Source organism: Gavia stellata, chromosome 5 (assembly GCF_030936135.1).
Source record: "Gavia stellata isolate bGavSte3 chromosome 5, bGavSte3.hap2, whole genome shotgun sequence".
Lineage (NCBI taxonomy): Eukaryota > Metazoa > Chordata > Aves > Gaviiformes > Gaviidae > Gavia > Gavia stellata.
This window is the reverse complement of record NC_082598.1, coordinates 13,610,278-13,627,545: the sequence shown is the minus strand read 5'-3', so window position 1 is coordinate 13,627,545 and position 17,268 is coordinate 13,610,278. Positions and strand designations below refer to the sequence as shown.

Below are 17,268 nucleotides of genomic sequence, written 5' to 3'. Positions count from 1 at the left end.
AGGTCAAAGAAATGGGTTTGTACCCATTTGTTATTATGAATCTGAATACATTAACCCCCTAGAAAACTTGCAAAGACAGTATTAAGGTCACAGTATTCAACAGGATAATTTTATCAGTACCCTAAATTTAACAAATTATATTATGCATGAGAATTTCCAAGTAGATTTCCTAACCCATTATGCAAAGAAACAAAACAATAATTCTAAATGGTTATAGTAACTGTGGGAAATCTGTTCTTTTGGCTAAAGAATAAATTCTTGATAAGCTGTACATACAGTTTGCTGGTGAACAGGAAGGCAGTAAACCCTAAGAAAATTAATTAACACCTTTAACAAATCCACATAATTTCAGCTCCCAGGTTTTTTTTCTTGTGAAACTGCAGAATGTACTTGTTTCCTGACAGCATGTAGAAAAAACTAAGCTTTGTAGAATCTAAGATTTCTGAATACAGTAAAGTTAGGCCAAATTTCCACCTTTACCTATTTTTGTCCTAAAGAACAAAACTAGTAATGGCATTGAATTTCTGAAGATTCAGCACACTGAGATTCCCAGAAAGGTTTTTAGTAGGGTAAACCTTACCAAAAGGTAAACTTTATCCATTTTTGCACTGAGTCAGATAAACTCTTCAGAAAAACTCTTGCAGTGTCGGGGTTATATACTACATCTTCACAACGTATATAATGTAGTACTGAAGACAGAAGTAACTAAGGTTACTGTACAAAGTAATTGGAAAAATAGGTGTAGAGATTAAAATCAGGACTTTCAAAGCACAAACAAAATAAGTGGTTTCTATATACAGACATGTATTTTTATGGACTTACAATATGTACACAGAATACAGCTATGCAAAGCCATGCACCCTGATCCAATCCCACTGAAGCCAGTGGCAGGTTCTTAATAGCCTTCATTGGATGCTAAACCACAATTACATAAAGGCTATAGCAACCTGTCAGGATGTTAAAAAAGAAATTGTTGTTGTTTGATGGAAACACAAATCTTGGTGTCCTAACAAAAATACGTAGTGCATTTCAGTTTTTCAAAAACCTACCAGAGCAGAAAAAATAAAACTGAATTAAAAAAAAAAAAAACACTTCATGCAACTTCCATTATTCCTAGTCACTTCCATTTCTGTAGTAGAGTTGTAAACTTAAAAAAGGAAACACGACTAGCTTTTCCCTTATGATACTAAGGTAAAATCCTGACCCTATTCTTCAGACAAGTCTGTTGATACTAACCTATTTTAACTAGGACCTTACCCAGGAAGCCTGCCAGGCCTCCTTCCAAAGTCAGAAATTCCTTTTCAGTACAACGATGTGGAAATAGGGACTCTTGAAATTTCAAAATGACCCTCCCCTGCACCTGAGGGTCATATACAGATTAATCAATCACTCCAAGTCCAAGATGATTTTGAGTCACATCTGCGTCCTTTAATGACAGTAAAAGAATGGTACTGAGTGGCTATCCCAGGTCTTGCACTCACAATATTCAACGGATATAAGTACAGAGACTAGAAAGAACTTGACAAAGAGTGCCAAATGAGTTATGGTTTTGACTGGATTTCCATTTTTTTTGATGAAGATTTCTGTGGCTTGAAGAGTAGCAAGTACTGCAAATAAAAGCCAAGTATCACTACAATCAAGTCAAGCAGCAAATGGAAAGAGAAAAATTGTAGTCAAGGAAGGAATGACTGTATTTCCATCTCCTTATTTGTCTCCCCAGGACTGCTTGGGTCTACATATTCCTGACTTCTCCAAAGTCTGAGCTGGGAGTACTACTTCCAGAGAGAGACATGTTGAGAATGTAAAGCTTTGGGGCCCTGCTTGAACAGAGATGGAACAGTTGCCTTCTGGCAGGAATTAAAGCTGGTATGGAAATTTCACAAAAGGAATCAAAAGATGGTCTGGAAAGTGGCCAAAAGGAGATCAAAGGAACTGTAGCAGCATGAAGACACATACCAGAAGCACATGAAAGGGGACTTCAAGGCAGACCATTAGGTTTAAGAACGTACCTGTTGTCTGAGTAGAAGGCTGTGTGAACCAGGGGAAAATGTAAATTATTCTTGTGAAATACTTAGTCCCAAAATATCCATACTCTCTTGTATAATTTCCAGTCTTGACCACATGTCAGACATCTAGAAGAACAGACGTATTTTAGATTCAGCCCAAATTTTGAACTATAAGAACTGATCAGCATATCCTTCTTCCTCTTCTGCAAGTTATGTTGCTGGATCTGAGATTCAGGTTCTGGAGAACGCCAGCTATCTGCGAGTTAAAACATATTAAACACAGAGAAACCTCAGCTCATGCCTTATATCACATTTATTCTGGTAAATGTATGATACAGGCATGAATATTTATGAGGGTAAACTGAGACTTTCCAAAAACACTGGTATGATGAAATTCACCTCAACTAGAAACAGTGACAGAAGAAAGAAATTTGGGAAGATTATACAGGGAAGAAGCAGACCTAGATAGCTTTAAAATAGCTGAAGACCTTAGTAGGCTTGGTTGTTGCTAATACACCAAGCATGGCAACACAGAGCTTTTTATTTAACCCTGCTTTTTTGTAACTTCATTGAAGACTTAATCTTTAGAAGTAGTATTAAGGGTAAAACATGTGATTGTTATGTTTCCAGTGTTGTCACACAAAGGGCTGGTAGCAGCAGCAATTCAGGGGTGCATCGAGAGGCTGGTGTACTCACCACCACCGTGATACACTGCAAGCAGGAAAAGGAGCAGCAAATGGAGGACAGACAGAATCTGCATGCTTATCCACATATTTACTGAACTTCCAAGGCATTTCTCTTTTAAAATTAACTTCTGCGTTTATTTTGTCTGCAACACAGAAAGTCCCTCCTCTCTGAAACATAAGCTAATAAAACTTTAAAAATCATTTTCTTCTCCTCTTTTTATACAGAGAGGGAGGCCAGAACATGTCTTCACTAAGACTCTCACAGAATTGCAGGAAGAAGCTGGCCTCAGAACAATCCGTTATTTTACAGAAACACGACATCGAAAGTGGGCCATTTTTCAAGTGTCTAGCTTCAAAAGAAGAAATGGACCATCCATGGATATGAACTGGGTAGCCCCAGAGTTGAAAAGAGGAGCTCTAGGGATTCCGAATTAGATAAAAGCTTCAGGGAACTGTTAGGTTATTGCTTTTAAGAGTTACTAGGGTGAACAGGTGCTTTGCCTCATCTCTATTTCTGCACCACGTGCTACTATTGCACTCTGTCAATAAACCATGTTCATCCTTACATCAGTAAAAGCGGTCTTTGAAAAATAAAATGAAAACACAGAAAAATCCTGCTGTGCTCCAGCAGAAGGTTTCTCACAGAACAAGGAACAGAAAACACAATGACTCTTTACATAAATGCATGAGAACCACCACTTACAAGCTAAAGCACAAGACTTCCCCACATTCCTTGTCCTGGATGAGCAAACTGGTGGAGTTACTACTTTTAGGTGAAACAACTGGGCTCAAGTTTGTTAGAACTGTGTTGCACCTCTTCTAGTGGCAGGTTCCACCCTTGATGGCAGGTCCTTATTAAAATGTTTAGGTATCTCTTGCTGTCACATGTAGTCAAATCCTATCTAGCTACCTTTTATTTATTTTGGATGCAGATATTAGCACTATTGAACTAATGTATCTTGCTTTGCAAACTCCTACAGGGTTTCACTTATACAATAAAACCTCAAATTTTGGAGTCACAATTTCTGGACTGCATTGCAAAACTGCAAAAGGCAAAGAACAGGAGCACTTCCATTGTTCAGTTTTGAAAGCAGACTGATAAGTTCCTTTATTTCTCCTCAAGCTCAGTTATTTGGATTCTATTATTGTGATAGACCATATATTTTAGGCATCCTCAGTTAACAACTTGTTAATTCAAATACTGACCCCATTAACCTATGATACAGATCTTTCAAAGAATGTAAAACTGCAGAACTAGTACGCTCTTGTAAGTTATTCTAAATCTGTCAAGCTGCAGAATGAAACAACATTTTAGAAATGGTAGCCGACGGATGAATACATTTGAAAAATCAGATTTAAAGCCAGCCAAAATGGTTAGTGGTAGCTCTAAAGTTAAAAGCATTTTTAAGATAGAAATTTATATTTTAAACCTTGGCAAAAATCAGATAAGGTTTTCTATTTAGTCTTAAAATTTCAAAAGTGTTTGGAGTTATGGGGTGCATTACTGTCTTGGACAATGAAGATCCATGAATGTGTATACTCATATGCACAAACAAATTTATGAATGGAGATTTCCAGATCAGAGGTGACATAGCAAGAGGGACATTAAGAGCTTAGAAATATTTGCAACATTTCAGGAAAGGAAACTCTATCAAACTGGATATCTTTTAAAGAAAACTGTGTAAATTCAATTGCTAACAATAATATGCCAGCCATAACAACTGAATTCAGTCATTAAAATGTAAAATAAAGGAATAGCTTCCTGTGCTAATCTGAGTATAACTACATTTATCAAGCCTCATCTGTAATAACCAGGCTGATGTTTGCTCTGTGGAGTCCGAATCACTAATTCCTCCAATTTACACCAACTTCTTGGCTTTCAGGAACAAAAATGGTTTTCTGTCTAAATATACTTATACTTAACAATCAAATATTAATCCCTCTGCAAACAATTCTCCACATTGGCAATCATCTTTGTTGGTAACTATTTATGTTGCAGAAGCATCAAATCTCCCTGCTTTTAGATTTAACATTACTACTATTACTATCATTTCGCACGTATATTCAGGATAACTGTCAAAAAAATTTCCAATATACTTATAGCTTGTATTTCCCCCTTTCCTTCTACTGTGCAAAACTATTACACAAGCCTTATAAAAAGGTTGTTCTGAAGAAGCATTACAGTAAGCATCGCTGCTGTGTAAGTTTTTACAACACTGACCGAAACATTAATGCTTCTTCTGGTGCACATGTTACAGTTTGCATGGAGCAGCAACAGACAGCGACTTTGCACCTGCAGAAGTCAGCACTGCTCACAGCCACCTGTGCTCTCGGGAGCAGGCAGGAGTGGTGTTTCCCTCTCTGCTAGCAAGGGACAAATTTAAAAACAGGCCAAGCTTGCTAGCATTTTCTGAAGAAGCTGGACTCTTAGGTTGGTGGGCTAACCAGTGCCTCTTTCACTCTGCTCTCCTCTCTGCTGATACTCCCCCTGCGCTGGCACAGGCTCCAACAGCAGCAGAGAAGGAAGGGTGGGCAGCCTGGGTTACAGCTTCCTCTGGAGAACAGACTATTTGCTGCCAATAACTGCATCCACAAGCAGTTTCAAACCAAACCCCAAATTTAAAATACCCTGAAATTAATTTGAAGGTATGAAAAAGTAAAAGAAACATTCTCAGTATTTCAAGCTAACCAAAAGACTGGGAAAGATCAACGCAACAAAGAACTGTGTTTATACTCCATACAAATCGTATTCCACATTAATTTCTGCAGGGCAGTTCAAAGTTTAAGTAACTAAAAATCTTTACTTCGACATAGTGTAAATTCTTGTAGGTAGTCAGTCTTAGAGGTTTAATACAATTGGTAGATTTGCAATATCCTTACTACTAACAGATGGAATTCATTATCTGTTTTTAATCTAGCAACTTTGTAACATTTACATAGTATCATAAAAGGCCTCTAGTCTATATGACCCATCTTCCTGAACTGCAAGCAGAAGGACAGAAATGTTGCATCCAGCAATTAAGTACATACCTAACCCTGGAAAATAAAATCCATGTCCAAGTAATCCATTTTTCAGAGAAACTGCAGCTCATCACCACCACAGGGGAAAATCAGAAATGCAAGGATGCTGCTTCTCACACCACGGGATAAGGAAAGCTTCTCTCCAGTCACAGACCAAGTCTCACTTCCCTGTTCAGCAAACACTGACATATATAGACCAAAATAGTCTGTGAATCATGTGGGATTTGAAAGACTTACAGTGCCCTCCATACAAGCTCTTACTGTCCCATCTCCCAATGCTGGAACTTCTACATAGCCATACTAACACTTCTATGTTCACATTTCAAGCATAGCAACTGGAAGGAATGCAGACATACCAGAAAACATATACTAGCAGTCATCCACAAGACTTCTGAGAGTGTAACATATATACAAAAGCACGACGGCACACAACACGCACAAAACCATATTCACATTGCACGCAAGCAATGAGAAGCACCACCATCCATATGACCATTGCTTGACTCTTAGCATCAGGTGTTCTAGGAAGTTCTGTAAGACATGCAATAATTCACAGCTACCTATTTCAAAGACACTGCAGATGTGCATTCTGCTTTGAGCTTCGCTGCTGATTAAAGAGAATATACTTGACCTAAATCTTCCATTCAAAAGAAGACTACAGAATACACATCTGACTTCATCTTGTACTGGTTATTCCCCTATCACAGATCTGCATGCAGAAATGAAAGATATCAAATCAAGCAGGGCAACAAATTAACACGTAGCATGACAAGAGTCTTGTGTGCTACCCTGGCAGCCAATTTTGCCCTGCATTTCCCAGTCCACTGTGCCTATTCGTTGAATTTTACTAACTAATTATTATTACTGAATTTATTAGTCGAATTTTTCTTTTTATCAAATCACAATGTAGAAATAAAGACATTCTATCAGAAATTATTTATGAAATAATGACAGACAGAGCCTGATTTACAACTATACATTTGAAAACCCTGGAAAGATTTATAAAGACCTTGTGCCTAGTTCTATCATAAATTGAAACCTCTCAAAGTTAATAGAATGTGAGGCTGCATTGACTGGAGAAAAGTTTAGAAATGAATTACTGAAAATTGGTGACCAGTTCACTGTTTGAGAACTATTTTTATTCTATTTGAATTACTCATTTAACATCTTAGATTAAGAGGAAATAATATGGATCCATCAAAAACAGAGAAGGAAATAAGCAATCATTTATTTTTGATTGAACAGTGATGATTATTTTTTACTAGAAACTGGCCCAACAGGCAGAGCATTCTATGGCTGTCTTTTATGCAATCAGTACTATCACAGGGCAGCATTAACCTCAGAATTTATGAAAATGGTGTTATTTTGCACAGTCATCAACTGCTTGCAACACCTGGGTCACGTGAACAACAAAAGCACTACAAATGGGAAGAATTAGGGTGACAATTAATTACGTTCTATTCAGACTTGAGTTGAACTTGAACTAGAGGATAATCAACCAACTCTCAGCCCTTTACTTTCTTCTGTACTCTGTCATAAGTAAAACACACACAAATGTCATATTACCACAGGTGTTTCCATCTTTTTTTTTTTTCTTTTTAAACAGATGGATCAGTAAATATGAAAGGAAAAGCACAGCTATATTTAACAATACAGATCCCAAACCTCTGTCATATTGATAATTCACAAAAGTCACTGAACTGCATGATGTGTTGTGCCGAAAGATTTTATTAGGAATTGAGTCTCTTAATGTACATTTTTATTACTTGTATGTGCACTGGAAAAATACAGTCTGTTCTCATTTGCATTTAAGCAATAAAAATAACAGGTACAATAGTTTTTCAGCAAGGAAACGTTCCTGAGAAAAGGAATTCTCTTACCATATAAGACTGCTTTGCTAAGTGGAGGTTTTGTTCTTGGTAAAGATCTGGGGAACTTTCACCAGGAACCAGCAATATAGACCACATTCATTACTAAAGGCAAGCTTAGCGTTAACCTAAGAACTACAGAAACAGTTGATGAAGAAAGTGCCTCAATATGGCTAAAGTGCATCTAAAACCCTTTCTTGTTTAAAAAACAAAAATCCCCGTAATAATTTCCTCTATTTTTCTGAGATAATTACTTAGTCTACCATCCCTTCCCTGGCCAAAACAACTACATTGATACCAGCCAGCAAATACCTTGCCTTCTCATAGCATACACTCCTCTATACAAAGCTTTACTACAGTGGATGAAATAAACTGTGGAAGGAAAGTCTCAAAGATCCAGAAACTAATAATGATGTAGTAACACAACGTAAGCAGTAATGATTGATTAGCTTTTTATGGCTGTAATAAAAGATACTAAGTTCTTTTTCTATTATAAAATATTCAGTGTTATTGTATTGTGTTTCACATTTTAAACTGATGTAAGAACCACAGCTATTATTCTCTAAACTTACCATTTAAATATATAATACATTGCTGAAATGTCTGAGGTCTACATAGAAAAAAAAAATATTGCAAAGTACAGTTTTCTTTCTTTAAATAAACTGCTCCTGCAGTGAACGATGACACTGACTCTACCTGCACATTGTTGTTTAGTTTTACATTATTCAATGCTTTTGAATTGTCAGTTTCAATTAGAAAGAAATCTGGCACAGAGAGAGAGCTTGCATAGATCACATTTTATGCCTGCATTTATCTTACACATACACTGTACTGTTGACCTCTTGAACTTCCATTTTTAAGGTTTATATTTAGCTAAATCTATTACATATAGTAGTTATATAGTTAAACATACCACCAACATTTCTATTTATAACATTTCTAGTCCATATTTGTCTATATATCGTAATGTACGTATAAATAAAATGCATATAGGCTAAATTGCTGCAACTAACTGGTCTTTTTGTGCCACTCAGACACTGCTGGAACCTGAAAAAAGCCCCAGATTGGTACAACAAGGTTCTTCTGCAGCTCTGTGTGCTCACTGTCATGGAAGCAGCTTGGCTCGTTTATCATGTAGCTAACATTCTAGACAGTTCTTTTCTTTTGTTAATACATCTTATTCACTTCTCCAGGATCTCTAACACTACACAGCAACTATATATAGTTATTATTTAGTTACTGAGCAGGAGATCATCTGTTGATCATATATGCATGCAAAGAAAGCCAAGGTTGGCATCGGTCCCCGAGGGCAACCCACCAAAACCAGCGCTCCAGCACTACAGATTTATGCCTTTGTAAATGGGGAAGATTGCAACTCAGTTTGGTCACACCTTTTTCAGGGTACATGTGACACTGGTGAGTAATTGTCACGTGGAGGCATGACATTAAACGGAGATCCAAACCAAGTTAACTCCATGCCTTTTAAGCATGTCCTGCATCTCAGAGTGGCTTGAAGTGCTCTCTTAGGAGGATCTAACAGCCAGTTGTTAAATTAACCCCTTCCTTGAAGAGGCAAGTCTTTTGAGGAGGCAGTAACAAGTTAACACTAACATGTCCCTGCTTTCTGGGAATGCTGGGAACAGCGAATTAAGAAACTCCAAAGTCCCAGTCTAGGGTCAACTGTCCTAATCCTACTCCTGATTATGATCTCTTCAGAAAGCAGATTTGGCAAGTAAAATAGAGATGATGATATTCTGAATGCCTAAGAGATGTAGTATGAAAATTGTATCTATGGAGTACTTTAAATGTGTACCTGGTATTGTATAGTGACAAGCGTTGCTGACAATGTAATTCACTTTGGCTAAATCTATGTTGCTTTTTCCAGGCTTGCCTGAACAAATTGCTGCCACACGTTGCCCATGCTGGATGTTGCCTTAAATGTCTCTGCTATGCAAATCCAAGCTTTGGGTAGTACCAATGTTTGATTTTCCTGCATGCTGAACCACACATCCAGCCACAGGCTTGAGCGCCTGGGCAAACAGTTCGGGCTTCAGCGCAAGCCAGTGCAACAGCGGTACTCTAGCCCTGCCTCCATGGCTTCCCCCAACTGAGCTGCACGAATAAAGATTACAAAGTCAGCAACGTCAATTGGATGGAATAAACCTTAGTAATCCAAATCTTCAAGGCTACCCACAACATTCATCTGAATAGCACTGTGAATGAAAGAAGAACCAAATCCATGCACAAAAAGACATAACTATATCCCGTTTATCCTGTTCAACAAGGGGCAAAGATATGCTTTAATAAGGTTTACCTTTGCTCATATTTGACTTGCAGAAAAAAAGTAAGTAACACAAGTGACTAGAATAAGAATGAGCAATAATTTCTAGGGTCATTATAAAACTGTTTCTAAATGAGTTTTGTAAAAAGATAAAAACATCAATATTCGCAACATAAATCCTGAATTTCTGGAGATAAGAGAGGAAGAATCACAGAATCACACAATCACTAAGGTTGGAAAGGACCTGTAAGATCATCAAGTCCAACCATCAATCCAACACCACCATGGCCATTAAACCATGTCCCACAGTGCCTCGTCCACACGTTCCTTGAACACCTCCAGGGAGGGTGACTCCACCACCTCCCTGGGCAGCCTGTTCCAATGTTTTTGGCCACTCTCTCAGTAAAGAAATTTTTCCTAATATCCAGTCTGAATCTCCCCTGGTGCAACTTGAGGCCATTTCCTCTTGTCCTGTCACTTGTCACTTGGGAGAAGAGACCAACACCCACCTCTCTGCAACCCCCTTTCAGGTAGTTGTAGAGAGCGATGAGGTCTCCCCTCAGCCTCCTCTTCTCCAGACTAAACAACCCCAGCTCCCTCAGCCGCTCCTCATAAGACTTGTGCTCCAGACCCCTCAACAGCTTCGTCGCCCTTCTCTGGACACGCTCCAGCACCTCAATGTCTTTCTTGTAGTGAGGGGCCCAAAACTGAACACAGCATTCGAGGTGCGGCCTCACCAGCGCTGAGTACAGGTGCACGATCACCTCCCTGCTCCTGCTGGCCACACTGTTTCTGATACAGGCCAGGATGCTGTTGGCCTTCTTGGCCACCTGGGCACACTGCTGGCTCATCTTCAGCCGGCTGTCAATCAACACCCCCAGGTCCTTTTCTGCAGGGCAGCTTTCCAGCCACTCGTCTCCAAGCCTGTAGCATTGCATGGGGTTGTTGTGACCCAAGTGCAGGACCTGGCACTTGGCCTTGTTGTACCTCATACAATTGGCCTCGGCCCATCGATCCAGCCTGTCCAAGAGTTGCACTTTTCTTAATAAGCTTGTTACCAGCCATTCTCAGAAATAAGTGAACAGACTAGATTAATGGTGAGCCTGAGCCAGCAGAGCAGTACCTGTGCGCTATATTCATCCAATACTCTGAAGTAGTCAGCTCTTATTCAAATTATATTTGAGATGTTTATGAAAGACAAGTTCATAAATAAATTTCTTCTTGGCAGATGAAAATGCATAATTTTCCTCAACTTTGATTAATCAAGAATAAAGATACTAGTTTCTTTAGTCAAGATGAAAAAAGTCCCTAAAATGTGTTTGCATTATCTGCAGAGGATTTTCCTTTAAAATCATTAGGGGAAAAAATGTCTTTTTTTCATCCTCTATAATAAACGTTTCACATGGTTATGATTCAATATGTTTTACACTACACTGGTAATTCTCATTATTCTTCAAACATCACATCTGAGGAGGTTAATACACCATTAACATGATTAACTTTTTAATAGAAGTTAAGCCATATGGAACCAATCTGCACCATTCGGCCATATAAACGACTCGATAGTGAAGGTCAGCTTCTGCCCCACTGCACCTGTGTGCCTTCACTGGCTTCCCTTGAAATCTGCAGGCCTGGACCAAGGGAGGAACTTGTCTCTCTAGCAACCGAGAGTATAAGCAACTTTTTATGTCTTCCTAAAAACAGGGATAATCCATAAAAAGGCAGGGAAGAATCGATACGCTAGACATGTCTGCATACAACCCGCAAAAAGCCTTTGCCACCAGAGAAGCATTTCTGCAGATAAATTTGGGTTCATGGATATGAATCACATCCTTTAACACAGTTTGGTAAGAATAGTGAATTTTGTTCATTATTTCTCTGTCAATCATTAACTCTAAAATACAGAGTAGCTGAATTAACAGTGCAGTTGCTCAAAGGAGCAACACCGTCGTTTCCCACAACTTTTTGCCCCTGCCAGGAATACAGTGACCATACCACACAATTTGCTGTTCTCAATCAGATCCTGCGTGGCTGATCCCAAGGTCCTGAGAGAGTAATGCACATCAGCAGTTCTGTCAGTTCTGCTGTTAATCTTAAGCACAGGTAATGTCAAGGGAACTCTCAGACTGATGGACATTCTCTGCCCCCAAAAGCAGCCAGCCTTTTCCCTCTGTTATCCCTTCCCCCAACTCACTGTCCACAATTTTCTTGCCATCTCCCCTAACAGATTTGCCTATAAGTAACGAAGGCTCATGTTTCTCTCGTCCAGCCCATCTTCTTCCCCATATTACACTGTGCCTCTCCACTCTTCTGTTCTCAAGGTGTTGTGGAAACAATACATTTTACTGACACAACACCTCCTGGGCAGCTGGTTCCCACAGCTGGGGGGCAAAAGGCAATAAAGATAAAACACAGCTCAGCAATGACTCACAAGCCTGAACAGATCTCAGAGGTCATCTAGTCCATCCCTCTGCCCCAAGGGAGGCTCAACCATCCCCATGTCATTTCTTACAGACATCTATGTCACCTGCTTTTAAAAAGACCCTACACAAGCTCCCTAGGCAATACATCCCAGTGTTTCACCACCTTCGCATAAAGAAGTTCAATCTTTCCTCACAGGTCACATTTTCTAGGCCTCAGGTCTTTCTCCTCTCTTTACACGGTTCATCAGGGCTTTTCTTTTTTCCCTGCACAAACAACTCCAATTAAAGCAGTTTCCTTCAAAAACCACTTCTGAAAATGATTATTGAAAAACTTACTGTATATTGCTGCTCTAATTAAATTATCTTTTTCCATTGTGCAACTGTAACATACTTTTAAGACTTATAATGACAAAATTATTCAAGTCCTTCTTCTTGCAACTCCATTGGTTTTACTGCAGATATGCACATGTAACACGAGAAACGAGTCCAGGTAGTCACTGTTGTCATATGTGTGTCTATAATGCCTATTACCAGAAACAGTATCATCAACAGTAAAACATGAATCATCAAATCAAGGAATTTTTGAGATTTAAAAAGCAATTCAATTTTCCATAGTCAAGGTATAGCCACATTTGATACAGATAACCCCAATGTTACAAAATAATGACCTATCAAAGAAATGAAATTTGACTTCGCTCAAGCAAGCAGTTGCGTTAGGAACAGGCTAGGTCCACTAATGAGAGCAGAGCAAATCAGATTTGGCTCACAGTTTTCCTATAACCTGTGAATTCACATGTCACCCAACCTCATCCTTTTTAAAATCACTGAGGAAATAAAAGAGGAAGAGAACTAAAGCAATACCATAGTCAGCCCACATCTTCTTGATTATTCTTGGCTTTACTTTCCTCAGGGAATAGAGAGGAAGAAAGTGTACATAAAAGGTCAGAAATACCTCCTTTTGTAAATGAATTTAGTCTGCTGCATGGAGCAGCAAGGACAGAGGACACCCCTTACCAAGATTTTAAAACCCTGACAACAGAAGAGGAAATTGTAGTTATTCACAGACAACAATGAAACCAGAACTTCTCTAATACACTGGATACAATATAAAGTATTTCTTTGTTTTAAATAGCGGATTACAAAAACCAAAGACCCCCAAAGAAAGAATAGGGTTTGGCCCCAGTAAAATTATTTTCCAATATAACAAAGCAACGCATTACTGCCTGCAACTGCATTTCTATATGGGTGTTTCTGTATGTGTGTTCTATCATACATGCAGCACTAACATATCGTAGGATCAAATGCAAGGACTGTGAAAGGACTTCAGGCCTTTACAGATAAGAAGTGTTAAAGGTTGTTTCATGGAGCCAGATCTTTAAACAAAATTAAAAAAACAAAAAAAAGCAAACCAAACAAAGCAGAACCAACCAAGCCCATTTTAAGCACCAGTTTAACTTACATATTCATTATGCATTTTAAACAAAGTTTATCAATGAGAAATTAAAATTTGTGATGGTCCTCTTTGAGCTGAAGGTGTCACTGGAAAAATTTCACAGATAAATCCATTCCCTCATGATTTTCATGATCTTTTAAAAAGTGTGGCAATGTCAGATATAACAGATGTGAAGAATTTTATTACAGCTGACCAACTGAGCGTTCCCAAAAAAAATTACACAGAGCTGAAGAACTAACACTTTGCTACTGAAGGTTTCCCATACTTCATCTACCTCAAAATCAGATGCCAATATATTTCATGATGACTTCTGATCACAGGGAAAATATAACACAGGCCAACATTGATATTCAAGGTGTATTTTGACCCACTTCAGACAAGCCAGCCCATGTGCAATGACAGAACATCCAGTCCTTCTCATCCAGATAATCAAGTGAAGATAAAACGTGAGAAAACCTAAAACTTGCGTCAGCAGTGTCCCCAAAAAAACTAAAAATCTCCATTTAATTTTCAAAACACCCATAACACATGGAAGAGGGGAATATTGGTTTGCAAAATCCACAAGGGATTATTTTCCTCAGATTACAAAACTGACAGACTTGAAAGTCCAAATTTTAATGTAGCTGCACATGCCCATTAAATATACATCTGAATCTCAACATGTAGCAAGTACACTGCGGTAACTATACCGTGCATTTTGCAGAATCTAAGGCATACGTTTATAAATCTAAGACAAAGTTTCTTCAAATGTTATTACAGATGACTACAACTCAAAACATAAGTCAACATTCAGACAAAAAGCATTAACCAAAAATTCAAAACAAATTTAAAAATGCACCGAAACATGAACCAGAATGCAAAGAATGTCCTAGAGGCAAGATTAGCAAACAATTACACCGACCAGTGGTAACAGTTACAGTACACAGCTTTTTAAATTTTTCTTCTGAAAAATCAGCTGTGTGTTCCTAGTATGGCAAAATCATCCTGCTGTTTTCTACATTCTAAAAAAATGCAAATCATCAATAATCAAGAGAGCATCAGCTGATCACATTTCAGGAGGCAGCATGGGAGTATTAAGTGACCGAGCATTGATCAAATGACGACAGAATCTGGAGACTGAGTCTCAAGTAGTATTGGTTGACCCTGATGTTAAGTATGTTCACATTATATAAGCCTACACTGAAGTACTGTTTCTGCTGCTGGAGAGTGCTGTTAAAACTCTGCATCCACAAATATATTTGCAAAGTCAAGCACCTACAAATACATTTCTCCTGTTCAATCAATCAAGCAATCTTAAAATGGCCTGCTCTTAAACCCACTTTCTGGCAAAGAAATATGGATCAGTACCTGACCCACCATTTCACTGGTCTCAAGGTAAATTCTCTCAGCTTTTAATGTGTGTCACCTGCAGGAAAATTCCTTTTTATGTAATAAGCTACCAGCCATTCAATGATTTAAAAATGAAGGTACCTTCTCTTTTCTCATGTACCTTGCACGTACACAGAGGGTGGAAAGAAGGCAGCAGTATTTCAGAAGATTATTCTTACATACCCCTTCTAAATGTATACTGTTCTCTAGGGAACAATCAACTCGGCAATGTCTGTGATGCTCAGGCTATAATTACTAAAATGAGATGCGTAACCTTTATTACACCAGCAAACAGTTAACTTTACAAATTATTTCTCTTACTTTAGTGCTCTCAAATCTTTCACCTTTTTTAAAGTAATCAGCTGCTTCTAATTTTCCACACTGCAGCTACTGTGCATTCAATACCAGGTGCTGCACACCTCACTAGCACAAACTCAGCACAATGCAAGACCTTCTTTAGCCCATATAGTTTCATATACTACCATAGCATGACAGAATGCCTTTGGGATCTAGCAAATTCAAACAGCTTCTGGTGCTACATCACACAGAAAAATGCCTTGAAAGTCTCCCTGTTTTAAAAAAAAAAAAAGAACAGCCTACATCTCCAAACATGACAGTGCATTCCTGGCATAGAATAGGCAATGCAAGAAGAGAATAACGACAGTATTTATGTTACCTTCAGTCACATAGTTGTGGTCTCGAAGAAAGCTGTGGTTAATTTTTCGTGTGTCCGTGTCCTCGCCCATTTACAGCAGGATTACTCAGCATGCCTATCCGCAGTGGACTGATAGCATCAGCAGAGGTCGTCACAAGAGCACCATCCATGCTGCCACTGCCTAGCAGAGGCGGAGAACACACTGGGCTACTGAGCACAGCATAATGAGAGCTGGTGATGCTGCACAGATTTGGGGGGGGGGGGGGCGGGGGGAATAACGATCGGGGGGAAAAAGAAAGAAAAAGAAAGAAAAAGAAGTAACTGGAGAAAGACGGAGGGAAAAACGACTCCGATAAATTATGAATGCAGAAAGCCAGTAGGGAGCTCGCGTGAAGGGAATACAGGCACTTCTCCCGCAGTTAAAGAATAACCCAATTGTTTAGTCAGGTACTCCTTAAACAAGTGCCCATGCAGAGTCTCCTCCAAGTGCCTGCTGCTGGGGATCTTGCTGGATGCTGTAAAGTGGCAATCAGCGTACTGCAGCAAAACCCGCCCGGCGAAGGGCTCTGATTGCTGTTGCTGCTACTGCTGTCATATGCCTGTGCTGCATCAGAGCAGGCCCCTCCCAGTCAGCCGCTTGCCGCCCAACCGCACAAGATCTGCATGTAGTAAAGTGAAAAATGAGACTGCAGGCAATTATTTTAGCTCTTCTGCTGGTAAGATGGGCAATGAAAAAATTAAGGGAGGGGATGTGGGAGAAAAAACTTCAAGCTGCTTAAATTGGTTTGCATTGACACAGGCGACCGCAATTTTGTGCTAGTCGATACTGTCATATGCAGCAAAAGCAACAGTCGTTCAATGTCAACCTGTATAAGTATTACTGAAATTGCCAAATACCTGCCTATGCAAATGGAATCGTTAGTGGCAAGGCAACCATTCAGCGAAAGTAAGATAAAAGAATCGTTATTTATCTTTTATTTTTTGCCAGTTTTGTAGAGAAAAGACAAATTACAAAGTATTTAAAAAATGAGGGCCAGAAAACAATCTCTGTGGCTTCCCTGTACAGGAAAGGAAGGAGGACAAAGGGAATGTTTGCAGGTCATTGGGTTTTCTTAGACCTGCTACCTTCATTCACTGCATCACCTTGAAAAAGCAATGTTGAAATCTGTATACTCAGAAATAGGAAAAGAAGTAGAAGAGTAAAATTACTCACTTGGACTGAAGAACAAGCTGTATTTTATAATACAAGTGTTTCATGGCTTATATATTACAGCAAAATTCTTTCAGTGGAACAGACAAGCTTGCTTAATCTTTCAGTGTCTGTTCATGAAACCATGAACTGTTTGCTGCAGAAGGCATGTATTCCGGAAAGGTGTAAGCACCACTGAAGTTTAGGAATTTGAATAGAAAACAAATGGCTGTGTACCAAAGCCACCACTACAGTACGAAAAGGGAGTATGCAATCACAAAACAAATTTAGAGGACAGGTCCTGTGGTTTAGGCCCTG

General features: G+C 39.0%; 1 protein-coding gene across 2 annotated transcripts in view; it reads right to left on the bottom strand.

Moving 5' to 3' along the window:
- The window catches only part of PPP2R2C (protein phosphatase 2 regulatory subunit Bgamma), a 145,508-nt gene extending 129,653 nt beyond the window's left edge, over window positions 1–15,855 (bottom strand). Inside the window, exon 1 of one of the 2 annotated variants that reach the window (XM_059817674.1) lies at window positions 15,783–15,855. In XM_059817674.1, coding sequence (XP_059673657.1) covers window positions 15,783–15,852 — 70 coding nt within the window. In that variant the 5' untranslated portion in view covers window positions 15,853–15,855. The remainder of the gene's footprint in view (window positions 1–15,782) is intronic. The other variant, XM_059817673.1, reaches the window with a different exon arrangement.
- Window positions 15,856–17,268: the final 1,413 nt, after the last annotated feature.